The sequence below is a fragment of the Schistocerca americana genome, chromosome 3, assembly GCF_021461395.2.
Source record: "Schistocerca americana isolate TAMUIC-IGC-003095 chromosome 3, iqSchAmer2.1, whole genome shotgun sequence".
Taxonomy (NCBI): Eukaryota; Metazoa; Arthropoda; class Insecta; order Orthoptera; family Acrididae; genus Schistocerca; species Schistocerca americana.
In genome coordinates, this window is record NC_060121.1 from 920,712,419 (window position 1) to 920,733,416 (window position 20,998).

Consider the following 20,998-nt stretch of genomic DNA (forward strand, 5'->3'; position numbering starts at 1 on the left):
TATTATCCATTTGTTTGTATATTTTGGATACTAATTTTTACATAAATGTTTCATTTTGTAGGCTTTTTATGACTAACAAAGTTAATATGTTTTTAAGAACTCAATTGAAGTCATATACTCCATATTTACTTTTTTTTCACAGGTTACGTGAGAACTGATGGAATACATGTGGGCCAGATATCAGTGTTGCAGAGTTCACAACTGTATCATCTCACTTCCAAAACATGGAACAGCACAGATGCAAGCTTTGAATGTAATGAATGTGGTAAGAAGTACAAGCGGAAAAGTGGACTTTACAGTCACGTGAAAAATGAGTGTGGGAAAGAAGCCAGATTCCAATGTCCTTATTGCTCATACCGGTCAAAACGTAAAGGAAATTTCCAAAGACATATCAAATACCAACATAGGGACATCTTGTAACTCATTTTTTATGATGTGAGGCTGATACAGTAAAATACAACTACAGAAGTAAGAGAGAGCATTCATTTTCAGAACAACCTACAACCATCTGGACAGTTATTATTCTAATCCTTATTGCTGTGAGATTGGGTACAAATGAAGGAACAAAATGATCTACCATGCCACTGATTGCATCCAAAAAAATTTATCATATGCTCTTTGATTATGAGCAACAATATTTTAATAAAATATGGAAAAAATTGTGTTTTGTTTTCTTTGTAAAATGAAGTAGTGAAAGTGAAAATTGTACCATGTGTAGTAAGATATGTTAATAAATGTCAATGTGAAACTTGTGTCATCATCCTTTTTACTAGATACACACACACACACACACAATTGAACAACAGTATTAATACAAATTGTTGTTTAGATTAAATTCATATGATTATTTTGAGAACAATGAGGTTACACAAAACTATTAATGTCTCACATTTACTGATACTTTGCTAAAAACAAAAACAACATAGCTGTTTTGGGCTAAATTGTTGAGACAGGCTAATATTGTTAAAGATGTAAATGCACTAAAATTAAACTTTATGCCAAGGCTGTGCAGTTTGACAAGATTATGAATGTTCTTAGTAGTGTAAATTTCATGCAATCTGCAGGACTGAATCACAGACAATGTCAAGATTTGATGGATTCACTAGAATCTGATTTCAATGATGTTTCCTCTTTCCCATTCTCTTGATATTTTTTATGTAGTATTCATGAAAAGATTTGAGAATTTCATGTCACTTGAGCTGACTTTGACATCTTCATGTCAACCACACATGTTGACACCAGAACTGTGTCTGCAGAGGTGCAAGCAGAATTAATAGATCTGCAATATAATTATTTTATTAAGGAGGCATTTAGAATAGGAAATGACGTCATTCAGTTTTATTCTTACCTTCCACAGTATAGATTTCCTCAACTATGTGCAAAAGTGGCAACTATTATGTGCATGTTTGGTTTTACATATTTATGTGAACAACTTTTCTCATCCTTAAAATTTTGCAAATTGAAACACGTATCACAAATGGCAGACCACACAAGCCTGATAATGTAAATTCTCTAAAAGCAAACTAATTACAAATTCAATCTTCTGTCAGTACAAAAACTACAACCACCACACATAAGACCTTTTTGTCGTTTTTTGTTGACACACAGCTAACCTTAATTATTCTTTCAAAACTGACCATGAGGGAGAAATGTGGGAGCTGTTATAGGATAGAGAGTAGGGGGATTTGTTACCAATCTTGTAGGAAATATTTTCACTGGGGGGGGGGGGGGGGAGGGGGGGGGGGAGGATGCAGTGGGGAGAATGTTGGGAGAACAGAAGAGGCTCTCTCCTGCAACTGCAGAATATGCAGTAGGAACATTTTGATTGGGGAACAGGAAAGGAAAGTCTGTGCCCTTCAGGCACAGTTGACAGAAGCAAGGAAGGAACTCATAAGGACCCAGGGAGATAGGGAGGAGGAGGGTGATTGGGTACTGGCAGCTGGTAGGAGGATAGGAAGAAAGAGAACGCGGTCTGATAGTTTTATCATCAACACCAAAAAGAACTGCCAGAGGGGATTACAGAAGCATCTGATTACACCTGTCTGCTTTGACCCATGATGTTACCAATATGGCGGAAAAATCATTCTCAATGTCTCCAATATGGCACCTATGATGTCATTACATAAACACGACAACAAACACGAAAATACATATAAAACCAACAAACATGTACCCTCCAAAAATATAATCAAAATAATGGGACCAGCATGGGAAATTTGGGGGTTTGGGCGGGGACAAACGAAATATAAAAACATACCCACACACACACACACACACACACACACACACACACACACACACACACACCATGATCCCAAATCACAAAGCATGACGACATAAAAACACCACAAAATCCCCAAATTCCGCTACACTTACAATATCAACAGGAATAGATCACTTCCCTGCACCTACATAGCTCAACTGCAATTGTCGATCCCACAAAATAAAAACCAACTACTCCAAAAATTATAATCCACCATAACTGTCGATTACACAAAACCAACACCTAAAACAACAAAAATTGTATTTGGACACTTCCCTTGACCTATATAGCTCAAGAGCAGCTCATGATACTAAAACACACACACAGCTACGACACATTGGAATTGGACACTTCCCTTGACATATATAGGTCAACAGCAACTCACAGTACCAAATCACACATAGCTACAGTGACACATTGGAATCGGACACTTTCCTTGACCTATATATGTCAACAGCTGCTCATGATACCAACACACAGTTACAATGGCAAATTGAAATTGGTCACTTCCCATGACTTATATAGCTCAAATTCAACTGACGATACAAAAGAAAATTGAAATTGAATACTTCCTCTAAGATACATAAATCAACCACAAGTAATGATACCATAACATCAACCACCAACACATCCAGTAAATAACACCGACCCAATAACACATAAAAAACCCACCGAACATCATAACACACAAACAGGAGACCCAAAAAAACAACTACTTGCCACAAAAATGTTCTGGTGCTACACACTAGCTCAGCCACCCCAAACACACACACACACACACACACACAAAAGCTTAATGATGGACAACATGTCATCCTCCATTTCAGCTTGCAGACATGCACTATTAAACTTAAAAGTCATATCCATACCTAACAAAAAAAGCCACAAATTGAATTAAACAGCTTAAAATGCGACAAACAGCAAACCAATAACATCAAATGATACCACAATAACATAAACACAATGGAAACTTAATTCTTAACTCACTGAAATTAATTTCCATTCTTCTATAACAGTCACGACCGATAAATGCACACTGCAAGCACCGACACCCAAATGAACCCAATACACCACATAACATGCAGACCATACACACACCGCCAGAGGACACCACCAACTGCAAAAAGACAACATCTACGAATACAACACACTCATAAACTAAACTCCGTGCCGTCATGACATCACACACGACAACACCCTTATGTCATGGGTCAAAGCCGACAGGTGGGATCAGATGCCTCTGTTGACCCCTGCGAGAGTTAAGTGGAGAAGAGCCTCAGATAGAACAAGGAGCAGGAAATGTGCAGCACACTTCAACCAATGCCAAGAAGCCTAGAAATGTACAAAGTGTTAGGAAGATGAAAGTGCCGCTGCTAGGCAATAGCCTTGGGCGAGGTGTCGGCCCTCGGTTACAGGAAAGTTTAGGGGCAGCTTACCAGGCCACCATTATCTTCAAGCCAAATGCAGGGCTAAGTCTTTATGTATGGACTTTACAAAAGAGGACCATGTAGTGGTAGTGGGTGGTGCAGGAAACAGTTTGGACAGGGATGGGGCGTATGACGTAAGTGGTGACTTGAACAAGATAGCTTCCCTGACTCGTGGCACCAGTGTACACTTCGTTGAGCTGTTCCAGCATCATGATCGACCACACTTTGATGGAGCTGTGGGGTGAATCAATGTGGGGTTAGGGATGGCTCTGAGGACAGCCAACTTTGCTCATGTTTCTCTAGCACCTGTCAGGACTATCAACAGATGGGGTTTTGCTAGGCATGGCCTACACCTAAACAACACTGGGAAGGGAAGATTCATGAAAGTATAGGGGGTGGATCTCAGGCCACACATGGTCAAATACCTGTTGTCATAGGTAGGAAAAGTAAGTCTTTTTTAGGATAAATCCAGACAACTGGTTCTCCTGCCTAAAGAGTATCTCCAGCAGTTTAAAAAATACTGAAACAATCACTCACAAGACAGATTTTAACACTTCAAATATCACACAAACCAGGTGTCACAAAGAAAAACAAACCATTGGAAAGAGTAACATAGGGAATTTCACAGACTCAAGAGTCCTCCATCACTACATGCAATCAATAAAAAATAAAATACAACCATTAGAAGTTGAGCTCCAAACTTTGAACTCCACAGTCATTTGTGGTACTGAGCACTGGTGTAGAGACACAGAAATCCAACATGTAGTATTATAATTGTATGAAAGGGCAAACTGTTACTGCAGAACTGCTTCAAGGGGTGGAGGCTCTTGCATTTATATCAGAAAATGAACACAGTTCAAATCAAGACATGACCTCAGTGCAGTAAGTGAAGACAAGCACTTTGAAATATCAGCTATTGAATTAACAGGGCTTGATATCACCAAAAAATTAATCATTTTGTGTGTGTATAGATCTCCCAGTGGTAATGTGGACACAAGTACAAAGGTCAACATAATTCTGTGCGGGGACGTTAACATCAACACTAATATCATAAATGAATCCAGCAGCATCTTCATAAATATCTTCAAAGTTTTGGCATGTCCCTATTGGTCAGTAGCGCAACATGGGTTACTACAATGACTGAATCAGTAATTGACCATCTGGCCACAAATATGGACAATTCAAAATGTGATGTAGCTGTAAATGAGTTAAAGGATCTTCTAAGACTCTTTTCTTGTGAATTAAGTAGGCACTCGAATGTTACTTTTCATCAACTAATGATACACTAGAACTTCATACAGAACAAAAGTCTCATTTCTCACATAAACTTCTCGTAAGTCATTCATTTTGTCTCGCATCAGAAACAAAGTTAATCATATTTACAAATGAGTTGGCTTAATAACCACAACTCTATCACAGGATTCATAAAAAATATCTTGCCTCTAGCAAGGCTGGAATAAGAGTTTTTTAAGAGTTCTTTTTTCACTAACAATAGCCACTGACACTATTGTCATAGAGTTACATAAATACTCCATGGTCCTCTCGTATGCACTCACTAAACATCCATGCACTACCTGACAGATACTTGTCGGTGCCGTTCAACAGCCGCATCTACATTCTTCCTGTGACTGAATTTAAGCCTGCACACACAGACGTGTGACACGCAGTTGGTAGGATTCCACACTCTCACACTCATATCTAAAATATTATGTGTTCGAGATGGTAGAAGGCCGAGTGGTTCTAGAATTTACACTGAAATTCTTAAAACACTACATATTCCCCCCCCCCCCCCCCCCCCCCCCCCCCCCCCTCTCAGATCGAACACGTGATGTTTTATACATAATCATTATGTACATAATATCACACATGCTAACATTTACATTTTAGTAGTATACATTTCTTACATAGGTTTATATACAACTGTTCCACTTCAATAACAACCCTTTGTTTTCTCTAGACCAATCTTTAGCTGAGCGTTTCTTTATTTTATTCTCACTTTACTTTGATTTCAAGACCTGAGTATTCATTTGTGCTTTAGTAAGCTTGACTAGTATTTAGGAATCGTGAGGCTTTTTCTTTATTTCCAATTGTGAACTTCACGTGTTCATGACACTTGAGTATTCTATTTTCTGTTCTCATTCTTTGTATTAGTTTGTAGCTTGTGGCATATAGTTTGGAGGAACTCTGGTTGAAATGAAAGTGTTTCTTTTGACACTCATTTCTTTATATGAAACATAATAATGCTAGTTGTGCATAGAATTCAAAAAATGGTTCAAATGGCTCTGAGCACTATGCGACTTAACTTCTGAGGTCATCAGTCACCTAGAACTTAGAACTAATTAAACCTAACTAACCTAAGGACATCACACACATCCATGCCCGAGGCAGGATTCGAACCTGCGACCATAGTGGTCGCTCAGCTCCAGACTGTAGTGCCTAGAACTGCACGGCCACACCGGCTGGCCATAGAATTCAAACTTTCCAGAATAATCCCTATAAAATTTTGTGACTTTTGTCACGATACTGTCCCCTTCTCCTAGGATCAGTACCTATACCTTGCTTGTGGGTTGACACTATGAGAGCACTTCCTCTTTCCATTTTGGTAGGTATGCCCCCTTATAAAACATTCCTATCTTTTAGGCCACAGGTAGTACTATCTCCATCATGTAGGTATGCCTGCCCTATATACTTCGTAAATGCCGGGTACACCCCCCCCCCCCCCCTCCCTCCTACCCCTTATCCTTTCTGAGTAGGCCTCATGGTTCATTACCCTAGTATACATTTCTATGTATACTATAATTAAATATTCCTTGGTAAAGCTACAAATCTATTCTACACTTCACATTCACTTTTTACTGCATCATTTACCCCCTAGAGCCCTCCTCTACTTCCCAATTCTATACTCTCCATAGATAATATGTCTCCATACACTATTTAAGTCCCACTATCCTACAATCCATCAATTCCTCAGAGTATAAATTACACTGACTTTTCTTAAATGACTATCACAATTAATTCCACTCTAGCTTACATTCTCTTTCTTTGCTCATGCCTCTTCCTTGTCTGTCCCCTGCTCTCTACTGCTTTATTGTTATTCCACTAACTGACATGCTTTTGTCTCTCTTTGCGCATGAGTTGATCGCCACTATACTTTCTTAATTTACACTTCTTCATATAAATGGAACCATCATAGTTTATATATATATGTACATATTTTCCTATGCACACACATTCTTTCCCCTACAACACCTAGCGGTTCTCATATCGCAACAGGTTTCTAGTCTGTCATTTCAATGTTTGTGCATAAGGGTATTCTTGTGTGTATGTGGGTGTGTGTTCGTGTAGTCTGATTCTTCGGCCTTCTTATCTAAAGATAAGATGTAGGTTATTGAAACCACAGAAACCAGGAAGGACTTCAGCAATAGAAGTTAGTGAATATGGAAAAAGGGAAAAATAGATAGGTCTTCAAATGATAAGTAAGAAAGAAAAAAATAGATATGGTTGCTAAGATTGAAGAAGAGAAAGAAGATAGCCCCAAAGACAGGAAACCCTTCCCACCCCCATTCCCCAGGATCCCTACCTCGCAGGTACTTGAGTGAGACACTGGAGGAGGTTTGGTGTTAAATCGTCTCCTACAGAACGTACATTCCCACCTTCACCCTTGAGGTCCCAAAATGAAATTTTAGCAACCCCATGGAAATGGCAAGTGATGAAGAATCAGGCACATTTGTTTGTGAGGGTTGTTTGAAAGGTGTGATGTATGTTTTGTGTCAGTCATGATTTATGTGTTATAAACCATGCTTTTATCTATGTTAACCACCCCTTTCAAAATTGATACAAACCCTCCCATCTACATCACATTTCATAAAAGGTATAAAATATTCTATACAAAAGAGAACATTTATACACTATTATACAATAGTTATTTAGTTAGTCACATCATATTATATTTTCCACACATATAATATTTCATTCCTTTTATTTTCATGTCGATACCTCTTTCCTTCTTATTCTATGATTCACCTGGATAGTTTTCTACTTGATTTTCATGTGCAGTTTTCTAAGTACTAAAATTATAGGATAGATTTTAGGAATAGATGACAGAATAGTTTAAGATTTTGAAGGAATTCGGTGCAGGAAAACTATTTTGTAAGAAAAACCGAAAACAACTCGGTATCCGACAGTCATCACTCTACCTGTTAACACAGAATGTTAATGTCTCTGGGGGATATATGTCTCCACCCAGGTCCCATGGATCTGCACTTGCAGATCAGTACTTCTCTTTAAATTTCATTTGGAAATCTGCCCAAGAAGAAAAGTTCTCAGTTTTTACAGTCCCCCATTCTGCAGGCTTCCCCCAAAAAGGCAACCCACAGTAAATTCAATCTTTTTAGAATCTTCCCAATTTTTCAGCAGAGCTTGGTTAAACATTGTTGAGAAATGCATTGGATCGACATCTCCATCGGGCTTGAATTTAGGGAATTGTCTCGTTAACCCCGAATTCACTCCCCATTGCAGATCAGTAACTACTTCACTAGTTAACACGACATTGGGTGAAGTTATCCATTTTTCCACTTTGTCCTTAATAAGTCTGACTTCCCTCCACAGGTCATCTATGCCCTTCCTGGTATCTAAAAGTTCAGAAGAAACAATAGGCGACATGTTCCCAGATGTTATTCTCTCGGTGACTTTTCGATCTATAATCCCTTTAAATTGTTCCTCCAAACTACTTATATTTATGATATCAGAGTTTGCTATATTCTCTTGAAAACTTTTCTCTACATTCTCCACTCATGTACTTACACCTGTAATTTGCGATTGAATGACAGGCATTAATTCATTATGCTTATTGACATTCTCTTTTAAAGTATTCTATCCCTGCTTTACAGCATTAAGCTTAATATTACATACATTTTCAAAGAATCCTAACATTTCATTGATTTCAGATTCTGCAGTATTACATCTGTCTTCAATGTTAAATTCCATCTTTTTTGTAGAGCTAGGAAATCGTCATTTTGTTTCTGACTAAGGTCAGTAAACATTTGTTTTACATGAATGGTCAAGGAACTAGTCAATTAAGTCTTTAAATCTATTTTTAAATTATCCACTTTATTATTTAATGCACTGAATTCAGTCTTCATAACACCCATGCCTTTGCATAGATTACTAAATTCTTTACTTTGTGAATCGACCTTGGCATTTAACAAACATAAAGTTTCACTGTGAACCTTCAATTGAGCATTTAATTGGGTTCTTAAAGCTTCACTCTGGGCATCTAATCAAACGTTTACTGAGCCTATTTCTTCACTTAGAGTCACTTTTAATTGTATACTCTGAGCTTTAATTAGATTTACTAATTCAGACCAGTCAGAAACTTCATTGGGAACTTTCACGGCCATGGTTGGTTCTGAAGTTTCCCCAACAGACCTTGTGAGCATTTAAAAATTAACTTTAAGTATAATAACTGCACTACTAAAGTGCACTCAACAGTTTGTACCACTTTGTACTAAAACAATAAAGTTCTGTTTTACGCTCACGTGGCATAGAATTTGTGACATGTTGGTGAGCAGGTCAGCACCGGTGAACAGCAAATGGTGCCGGCGGCATCTGAAGTTGGTTTTCACGTCTGCATCACCGTAATATGTGTGAGAGCTGTACACTCCGCACACTTTACCGTCTTAGGTGAATCGTTCTAGGCGTATCTCTTCTTGGTCTAATACATCGAGATTTTCTCTTCGGTTTTTAACATTGTGACTCTCTCACATCTTCTCCTTTTTTTGCGTTCACAAATTCTCTCCATCAGATATGTGGGCAGGATCTAGTTTCTTAAAATGGTTCCCTTGTCTTGTTATGCTTGGTTGCAATGGCAACACTTGACAGCTTTTCCCTCATTTTCATCTCGAAATTCCTTTTTTCTTCGGTCCTTCCACACCGGTCACCACATTCTAATGGTTTGGCCAACAGAAGAGTGTGTGAAGTGTATGTATGCTACCTTCCCCCCTCCTTTATACAAGTTGACTTACTCGGGAGTGCACAGTCAACCTTCTTCGCTGGTAAGGTGGCTGCTGGAATCTCTATAAACTTCTTCTCTGAAGGATGGTGCTAGTTAAAGGAACCTCTAAGACTCCCTCTTTACTCACGAAATAAGTAGGTACTCGAAGGTTACTTTTCATCAACTAACGATATATTAGAACTTCATACAGAACGAAATTCTCATTTATCACATAAACTTCTCATATGTCACTCATATCATCTCACATCAGAAACAAAATTAATCATATTTACAAATGAGTTGGCTTAATAACCACAACTCAATCACAGAATTCATAAAAAATGTCTTGCCTCTAGCAAGGCTGGAATAAGAGTTTCTTAAGAGTTCTTTTTTCACTAACAATAGCCACTGACACTATTTTCACAGAGTTACATAAATACTCCATGGTCCTTTCATACACACTCACTAAACATCCATGGACTACCCAACAGGTACTTGTTGGTGCTGTTCGACTGCTGCTGCTACATTCTTCCAGCAATTGAATTTAAAACTGCACACACAGATACATGATGCACAGTAGGTAGGATTCTGATCTCTCACACTCATATCTAAAATATAGTGTATTCAAGATGGTAGAAGGCTGAGTGGTTCTAGAACTGACACTGAAATTCTTGAATCACTACACTCTGTGAAATAACAACAGTAAAATCAGGCATTGAGACATTCCCTAAGCTACAAGGCTACAAATGACATCTATCAGAAATCAAAATAAAAGATTTTTCAAAAGAACTAGAAAAACAAAGCTGGGATGACGTGTATAAGGAAACCAATGTGAATATGAAATTCTCTACATTGTATTCAAGAGTAGCTTCATATATCTGTAAAAATGAAGTACTAACAAAATGTCAGTTTGGTTTCCAGAAAGGTTTTTCAACAGAAAATGCCATATATGCTTTCACCAGTCAAATTTTGAATGATCTGAATAGCCGAACACCACCCATTGGGATTTTTTGTGATCTCTCAAAGGCTTTTGATTGTGTAAATCATGAAATTCTGCTAGACAAGCTCAAGTATTGTGGCATGAGTGGGACAGTGCACAAATGGTTTAATTCGTACCTAACTGGAAGAGTGCAGAAAGTTGAAATAAGTAGTTCTCGTAACATGCAAAGATCAGCACATTCCTCAAACTGGGGAACTATCAAGAATGGGGTTCCACAAGGGTCAGTCTTGGGTCCTTTGTTGTTCTTATTATACACTCCTGGAAATTGAAATAAGAACACCGTGAATTCATTGTCCCAGGAAGGGGAAACTTTATTGACACATTCCTGGGGTCAGATACATCACATGATCACACTGACAAAACCACAGGCACATAGACACAGGCAACAGAGCATGCACAATGTCGGCACTAGTACAGTGTATAGCCACCTTTCGCAGCAATGCAGGCTGCTATTCTCCCATGGAGACGATCGTAGAGATGCTGGATGTAGTCCTGTGGAACGGCTTGCCATGTCATTTCCACCTGGCGCCTCAGTTGGACCAGCGTTCGTGCTGGACGTGCAGACCTCGTGAGACGAAGCTTCATCCAGTCCCAAACATGCTCAATGGGGGACAGATCCGGAGATCTTGCTGGCCAGGGTAGTTGACTTACACCTTCTAGAGCACGTTGGGTGGCACGGGATACATGCGGACGTGCATTGTCCTGTTGGAACAGCAAGTTCCCTTGCCGGTCTAGGAATGGTAGAACGATGGGTTCGATGACGGTTTGGATGTACCGTGCACTATTCAGTGTCCCCTCGACGATCACCAGTGGTGTACGGCCAGTGTAGGAGATCGCTCCCCACACCATGATGCCGGGTGTTGGCCCTGTGTGCCTCGGTTGTATGCAGTCCTGATTGTGGCGCTCACCTGCACGGCGCCAAACACGCATACGACCATCATTGGCACCAAGGCAGAAGCGACTCTCATCGCTGAAGACGGCACGTCTCCATTCGTCTCTCCATTCACGCCTGTCGCGACACCACTGGAGGCGGGCTGCACGATGTTGGGGCGTGAGCGGAAGACGGCCTAACGCTGTGCGGGACCGTAGCCCAGCTTCATGGAGACGGTTGCGAATGGTCCTCGCCGATACCCCAGGAGCAACAGTGTCCCTAATTTGCTGGGAAGTGGCGGTGCGGTCCCCTACGGCACTGCGTAGGATCCTACGGTCTTGGCGTGCATCCGTGCGTCGCTGCGGTCCGGTCCCAGGTCGACGGGCACGTGCACCTTCCGCCGACCACTGGCGACAACATCGATGTACTGTGGAGACCTCACGCCCCACGTGTTGAGCAATTCGGCGGTACGTCCACCCGGCCTCCCGCATGCCCACTATACGCCCTCGCTCAAAGTCCGTCAACTGCACATACGATTCACGTCCACGCTGTCGCGGCATGCTACCAGTGTTAAAGACTGCGATGGAGCTCCGTATGCCACGGCAAACTGGCTGACACTGACGGCGGCGGTGCACAAATGCTGCGCAGCTAGCCCATTCGACGTCCAACACCGCGGTTCCTGGTGTGTCCGCTGTGCCGTGCGTGTGATCATTGCTTGTACAGCCCTCTCGCAGTGTCCAGAGCAAGTATGGTGGGTCTGACACACCGGTGTCAATGTGTTCTTTTTTCCATTTCCAGGAGTGTATATTAATGACTTGCCATTCTATATTCATGAAGAGGCAAAGTTAGTTCTCTTCGCTGATGATACAAGTATAGTAATCACACCTGAGAAACAAGAATTAACTGATGAAATTGTCAATACTGTCTTTCAGAAAATTACTAAGTGGTTCCTTGTAAACGGACTCTCACTGAATTTTGATAAGACACAGTACATACAGTTCCGTACAGTGAATGGTATGACGCCATTAATAAATATAGACCTTAATCAGAAGCATATAGCTAAGGTAGAATATTCCAAATTTTTAGGTATGTCCATTGATGAGAGATTAAATTGGAAGAAACACATTGATGATCTGCTGAAACGTTTGAGTTCAGCTACTTATGCAATAAGGGTCATTGCAAATTTTGGTGATAAACATCTTAGTAAATTAGCTTACTACGCCTATTTTCACTCATTGCTTTCATATTGCATCATATTTTGGGGTAATTCATCACTGAGGAATAAAGTATTTATTGCACAAAAGCGTGTAATCAGAATAATAGCTGGAGTCCACCCAAGATCATCCTGCAGACATTTATTTAAGGATCTAGGGATATTCACAGTAGCTTCTCAGTATATATACTCTCTTATGAAATTTGTTATTAACAACCAAACCCAATTCAAAAGTAATAGCAGTGTGCATAACTACAATACTAGGAGAAAGGACGATCTTCACTATTCAAGATTAAACCTAACTTTGGCACAGAAAGGGGTGAATTATACTGGCACTAAAGTCTTTGGTTACTTACCAAATAGTATCAAAAGTCTGACAGATAACCAACAAGTATTTAAGAAGAAATTAAAAGAATTTCTGAATGACAACTCCTTCTACTCCATAGAGGAATTTTTAGATGTAAATTAAGAAAAAAAAATAAAAAAAAAAAAATATTAAAAAAAAAAAATAAAAAATAAAGAAAACAAAAAAACACAAAAAAATAAAGTTGTTATATTAACTTAAGTATGTTGTTAAATTAACCTAATTATGTCATGTATTGGAAAATCCGACTCGTTCCACATCATTACGAAATATTGTATTCATGATCCATGGAACTAGTATTAATCTAATCTAATCTAATCTAATCTGTTTAAATTGAACTTTGCTAAAGGGCATTTTCAAAAGTATGCATGTCTGTATCACCATCTCACAAAAACAGATGGATAAAAGCAGGCATTAAGAAGTCCTCCCAAACATTTAAACACCTCAGTTCCATGAAAAAGATTCATAATGATCTAGAATTCTTAAATTTCTATCATAGGTACAAAAGCATCTGTAGGAGGGTGTCATTTAATGACAAAATAATATATAATGCAGAGAATAAAAGCAAAGCAGTCTGGGATGTTATAAAAAACGTAACGGCCAGAGGCACACAAATGCAGAATAACATACTGCTAAGGGAGGGGTATAAGGTAATAAATGATCCACAACATTTAGCAAACTATGTAAATGAGCATTTCTCAAGTATTGTAGAGAAGTTACAGCAAAAATTCCCCAAAACAAATATAACACCTGTAAATAATGTTGCACTAAGTACAATGATGTTACTTCCAACCATAGAGAATGAAGTCAATAAAACTGTTCAAAAACTAAAAAATAAAAACTCAATAGGCTTAGATGAAGCACCAATGTGTGTACTGAAATGATGCATAGGGATTATACAAGCCCCTTAACAAATATAATAAATGAATCCTTCACATCAGGGACATTTCCAGAGCAGTTAAAACAGACAAGAGTTGTACCTTTGCTTAAGAAAGGTAATGCAGAAGACACAGAAAATTACTGGTCCATTTACCCTGCTGTCAGCATTCTCAGAAATAATAGAAGCAAGTATGAAAGACAGATTAATGAATCACCTGAATAAATACAATCTTTTAAGTGAATCACAGTTTGGTTTCTGAAGTGGCAAAAATACGGGGTCAGCCATAGTAGAATTCACAAAAGTTGTACTCAATGCTCTTGATAAAGATGAGTGTGTCACAGGCATAGTTTTGGATTTTTCTAAGGTGTTTGATACTGTTGACCACAAGATTCTATCAAATAAATTAGAAGCATTAGGAATAAGAGAGGTAGCTAATGGTTGGTTTCAATCATACCTAGCAGATACGGTACAAAGAGTGGAGATAACACATACTTCAAATAGATTTAAGCATTTAGTAAAACACTTATCAGAACCAAAATACATTAATATAGGGGTTATGCAAGGTAGCACATTGGAACCAATACTATTCCTGATATACATCAATGACTTTCCCAGTAGTGTTACTCATGGTGAAAAAATTCTCTTCGCTGATAACAGCAATATTACAGTTATTGAGAAAACAAGAGAACTCCTTGCAGAGAAAGCAAATTAAACTCTCAAGGAAGTTTATGATTGATCAATAAGCAATAAAGTGACATTGAACATAAAGAAAACTAATGCCATGAATTTCAGTTTGAAGACGAAAAATGACAATGTTAAATTAAATGTAGATGGCACCTCTGTCGACTGTGAAACAACTGCAAAATTTCTAGAAATGAATATTGATTCAAAGTTGAAGTTGCATGAACACACAAAGATACTTGCAAACAGAATGTCATCAGCATATCATGCCCTTAGAATCCTACCATCAGTGTGTAACATGCAGTGTCTTTTAGTTACATATTATTCATATGTACACTCAATTCACACACAAAAGGTGGGAATTTAAGGAGATGAGACCTGGATAAACTGACTAAACCAGAGGTTGTACAGAGTTTCAGGGACAGCATAAGGGAACAATTGACAGGAATGGGGGAACGAAATACAGTAGAAGATGAATGGGTAGTTCTGAGGGATGAAGTAGTGAAGGCAGCAGAGGATCATGTAGGTAAAAAGACGAGGGCTAGTAGAAATCCTTGGGTAACAGAAGAAATATTGAATTTAATTGATTAAAGGAGAAAATATAAAAATGCATTTAATGAAGCAGGCAAAAAGGAATACAAACATCTCAAAAATGAGGTCGACAGGAAGTCCAAAATGGCTAAGCAGGCATGGCTAAAGGACAAATGTAAGGATGTAGAGGCTTATCTCACTAGGGATAAGATAGGTACAGCCTACAGAAAAATTAAAGAGACTTTTGGAGAAAAGAGAGCCACTTGTATGAATATCAAGAGCTCAGATGGAAACCCAGTTCTAAGCAAAGAGGGGAAAGCAGAAATGTGGAAGAAGTATATAGAGGGTCTAAACAAGGGCGATGTACTTGAGGACAATATTCTGGAAATGGAAGACGATGTAGATGAAGAGGAAATGGGAGATATGATACTGCGTGAAGAGTTTGACAGAGCACTGAAAGACCTGAGTCAAAACAAGGCCCTGGGAGTAGACAACATTCCATTAGAACAACGACGGCCTTGGGAGAGCCAGTCCTGACAAAACTCTACCACCTGGTGAGCAAGATGTACGAGACAGGGGAAATACCCTCAGACTTCAAGAAGAATATAATAATTCGAATCCCAAAGAAAGCAGGTGTTGACAGATGTGAAAATTACCGAACTATCAGTTTAATAAGTCACAGCTGCAAAATACTAACGCAAATTCTTTACAGACGAATGGAAAAACTGGTAGAAGCCGACCTCGGGGAAGATCAGTTCGGATTCCGCAGAAATGTTGGAACACGTGAGGCTTATCTTGGAAGAAAGATTAAGGAAAGGCAAACCTACGTTTCTAGCATTTGTAGACTTAGTGAAAGCTTTTGAAAATGTTGACTGGAATACTCTCTTTCAAATTCTAAAGGTGGCAGGGGTAAAATACAGGGAGCGAAAGGCTATTTACAATTTGTACAGAAACCAGATGGCAGTTATAAGAGTCGAGGGGCATGAAAGGGAAGCAGTGGTTGGGAAGAGAGTGAGACAGGGTTGTAGCCTCTCCCCGATGTTGTTCAATCTGTATATTGAGCAAGCATTAAAGGAAACAAAAGAAAAGTTCGGAGTAGGTATTAAAATCCAGGGAGAAGAAATAAGAACTTTGAGGTTAGCCGATGTTATTGTAATTCTGTCAGAGACAGCAAAGGACTTGGAAGAGCAGTTGAACGGAATGGACAGTGTCTTGAAAGGAGGATATAAGATGAACATCAACAAAAGTAAAATGAGGATAATGGAATGTAGTCGAATTAAGTCGGGTGATGCTGAGGGAATTAGATTAGGAAATGAGACACTTAAAGTAGTAAAGGAGTTTTGCTATTTGGGGAGCAAAATAACTGATGATGGTCGAAGTAGAGAGGATATAAAATGTAGATTGGCAATGGCAAGGAAAGCGTTTCTGAAGAAGAGAAATTTGTGACAACGAGTATAGATTTAAGTGTCAGGAAGTCGATTCTGAAAGTATTTGTATGGAGTTTAGCCATGTATGGAAGTGAAACATGGACAATAAATAGTTTGGACAAGAAGAGAATAGAAGCTTTTGAAATGTGGTGCTACAGAAGAATCCTGAAGATTAGATGGGTAGATCACGTAACTAATGAGGAGGTATTGAATAGAATTGGGGAGAAGAGGAGTTTGTGGCACAACTTGACTAGAAGAAGGGATCGGTTGGTAGGACATGTCCTGAGGCATCAAGGGATCACAAATTTAGCATTGGAGGGCAGCGTGGAGGGTAAAAATCGTAGAGGGAGACCAAGAGATGAATACACTAAGCAAATTCAGAAGGATGTAGGTTGCAGTAGGTACTGGGAGATGAAGGAGCTTGCACAGGATAGATTAGCATGGAGAGCTGCATCAAACCAGTCCCAGGACTGAAGACCACAACAACAACAACAACACTCAATTCTTAGCAATGGCATTCTTTTTTTGGGAACAAACACACAAAATATGAACACAGTTTTCAAACTCCAGGAAAGAGCCATAGAATAATAACCAAAAATACTACTCAATCTCATTGTAAAGATCTGTTCAAAACACTCAGGGTTTTAACTGCTCCATGTGTATACATTTACCTGTCAGTTGTAAACATAAAAAATAACATTCGTAATTACTAAAGAAACAACCCTGTCCATGACCATGCAACAAGAGCTAGACTCAACTTACATTTACCAAGAAAAAATGAACATAAAACCCAAAACAGCATTTCCTACCAAGCAATAAAACTGTACAATAAATTACCAAAAGAGGTTAAAGAAGTTGCAAAAATACAGTTATTTAAAAAGGCAGCTAAAAAGTACCTGTTATGCAACACATTTTATACATTGAAGGATTACTCAGATAAAACAGAGTAGGGTTTGATAAAAAATGTTATATAAATAATAATAATAATAATAATAGTAATGATTATAAAATATCCAACATTCCACATAATACCTTCAATTTATGTTTTTTCCTTCTTTTTTTCCCTTTCTAGTAATACTTATCCCCAAGCTATGCATAGCACAATACTAACACCTCATCCTCTTCTGAGCTCAACATCTCACTCACCAATGTGTGTGTGTGTGTGTGTGTGTGTGTGTGTGTGTGTGTGTGTGTGTGTGTGTAGTGAGTGAAGTGTCACGAAACAATGAAACAATGTGTGTATAGTGTGTGGTGACTGATAGTGAGATATGAGTGAACAGTGTGGCATTACATTATTTAATAAGTTATTTGTAAAAAAAGTATTGTATACCAGGAGTAAATCTAATGATTTCCTCTAACTAGAAGTCTGTAAATGTATGTGTGTACAAATTCCCTTATTTTAAGTTTGTCTAATTTTGTAAATATTTCGACATGTCCTATATCCTTGTAAAAAGAGATCTACAGATGAATAAACCAACTACTACCACCACTACTACTAGCAACATCAGGGGGCTGTTCTTCAACTGCAGACCACTGGTGATATTTGTCCATACATACTTTTACTTACAGCAAAACTCAGAAAATATACAGCATAATATACAAGAATGAAAGTTACAATGTCTGTATTTTTCTATGTGATGTAAATATATAGTAAATAATAAAATAATATTAAATTTAACCTGTTGCCACTGAACCCCTATCACTTCCAGGTGTGACACTGCAGTTCCAATCACTGCCCAGTAGAGCTGAGTTTGCTCTCTTGCTTTGTCTTGCTACACTGTGATGTGTGTTTGCTGCTAAGTTGTCCACATTTATATCAGCTGACTACTTCTGGTCTGGATGCTGCTGCTTGCAATTTCATAAGTAGAGAAGTTGAATTTTAGTACCTTCACACCAATAGCAATATCCTCTTGTCTCTACCTAGGGGACAATATTTATTACAGTGATATGTCTCAACAATTTATTTTTTAAACAATGGAAAATCCAAGATGGAATGTAACAATACCAGAGAAGGAAACTTGCTACTCACCATATAGTGGAGATGCTGAGTCATGATAAACACAATAAAAAGATTCACACAATCATAGCTTTTGGCCATTAAGGCCTTTGTCAGCGATAGACACACATACACACACGCGCACACACACACTCACACAAACGCAACCTGCACACACTCTGCAATCTCAGAGAGCTGAAACTACACTACCAGCTGCAGCACCATTGCATGATGGGAGTAGCAACTGGGTGGTGGTAAGGAGGCGGCTGGGGCGGGGAGGGGGAGGGATAGTATGGTGCGAGTGGCAGACAGTGAAGTGTTGCAGTTTAGACAGAGGGCAGGAGAGAAGGTGCAAAGGGGGCAAGGTGTAAGTAGCAGAAAGGAGAGAAATAAAAAGAAATTAAAAGACTAGGTGTAGCAGTGAAATGATGTCTGTGTAATGCTGAAATGGGAACAGGGAGGGGGCGGGATGGGTGAGGAAACTGACTAACGAAGGTTGAGGCCAGGAGGGTTACGGGAACATAGGATGTAGTGCAGGGAAAGTTCCCATATGCGCAATTCAGAAAAGCTGGTGTTGGTGGGAAGGACCCATATGGCACAGACCTGAAGCAGTCATTGAGATGAGGGGTATCATGTTTGGCAGCATGTTCAGCAAAAGGGTGGTCTACTTGTTTTTTGGCCACAGTTGGTCGGTGGCCGTTCATGTGGCCAGACAGCTTGTTGGTTGTCATTCCTACATAGAAAGCAGCACAGTAGTTGCAACTTAGCTTGTAAATTACAAGACTGGTTTCACAGGTAGCCCTGCCTTTGATGGGATAGGTGATATTAGTTACCAGACTGGAGTAGGTGGTGGTAGGAGGATGTATGGGACAGGTCTTGCATCTAGGTCTATTACAGGGGTATGAGCCATGAGGTAAGGGATTGAGAGCAGGGGTTGTGTAAGGACATACGAGTATATTGTGTAGCTTCAGTGGGTGGCAGAACGTCATGGTAGGAGGGGTGGGAAAGAAAGTGGGTAGGACATATCTTATTTCAGGGCACGACAAGAGATAATCGAAACCCTGGCAGAGAATATAATTCAGTTGCTCCAGTCCCAGATGGTACTGAGTTATGAGGGGAATGCTCCTCTGTGGCCGGACTGTGGGACTTTGGGAGGTGGTGGCAGACTGGAAAGATAAGGCATGGGAGATTTGTTTTTGTACAAGGTTGGGAGAATAATATTGATCGTGAAAGCTTCAGTGAGACCCTCGGTATATTTAGAGAAGGACTGCTTGTCACTGCAGATGTGACAGCCATGGGTAGCTAGGCTGTACGAAAGGGACTTCTTGGTATGGAATGGGTGGCAGCTGTCAAAGTGGAGGTATTGCTGGTGGTTAGTAGGTTTGATATGGATGGAGGTACTAATGTAGCCGTCTCTGAGGTGGATGTCAACATCTATGAAGGTGGCTTGTTGGGTTGAGTAGGACTAGGTGAAGTTAATGGGGGAGAAGTTGTTTAGGTTCTGGAGGAATGTGAATAAGGTGTCCTCACCTTCAATCCAGATAGCAAAGATGTCATCAATGAATCTGAACCAGGTGAGGGGGTTTAGAATTCTAGGTTTTTAGGAAGGATTCCTCTAGATGGCCCATGAATAGGTCAGCATAGGATGGTGCCCATAGCCATACCATGGATTTGTTTGTGGGTAATGCTTTCAAAGGAGAAGTAATTGTGGGTGAGGATATAGTTGGTCATGGAGACTAGGAAGGAGGTTGTTGGTTTGGAATCCATAGGCCGTCTGGAAAGCTAGTGTTAGATAGCAGTAAGGCCATGGGCATTAGGAATGTTAGTGTACAGGAAGGTGGCATCAATAGTGATGAGAAGGGCACCGTGTGGTAAAGGGACAGGAAATGTGGAGAGTCGATCGAGGAAATGGTTGGTATCTTTTATATAGGAGGATAGGTTCTGGGTAATAGGTTGAAGGTGTTGGTCTACAAGAGCAGAGATTCTCTCAGTGGGGGCACAGTAACTGGCCACAATGGGGCATCCTGGGTGGTTGGGTTTATGGACTTTGGGAAGCATGTAGAAGGTGGGAGTGTGGGGAATGGTAGGGGTAAGTAGAGAGATGGACTCTGGGGAAAGGTTCTGGGATGAGCCTAACGATTTGGGTAGTGACTGGAGATGCTGCCTAATTGCTGGAATGGGATCCCTGTGGCATGGTTTGTTTTTAGGTGGGAGTATCTGACAGCTGACAGAGTCCTTCTGCCACGTAATCCTTGTGATTCAAAACAGGAGTGGTGGAGCCTTTGTCTGCAGGTAGGATTAAAAGATTGGGATCAGTTTTTAGATGATGGACTGTGGTTCTTTCTGCAGATGT

At 39.6% G+C, this 20,998-nt stretch overlaps 1 protein-coding gene across 13 annotated transcripts in view; it reads left to right on the forward strand.

The window, feature by feature from the left end:
* LOC124605166 (longitudinals lacking protein) overlaps positions 1-20,998 on the forward strand; it is a 547,673-nt gene that overhangs the window by 279,238 nt on the left and 247,437 nt on the right. The window contains exon 5 of one of the 13 annotated variants that reach the window (XM_047136668.1): positions 143-596. The exons of the other annotated variants lie outside the window; for them this stretch is intronic. Coding sequence (XP_046992624.1) covers positions 143-420 — 278 coding nt within the window. The 3' untranslated portion in view covers positions 421-596. Of the gene's footprint in view, positions 1-142; positions 597-20,998 lie in introns of those variants that run through there. 13 annotated transcript variants of the gene reach the window in all.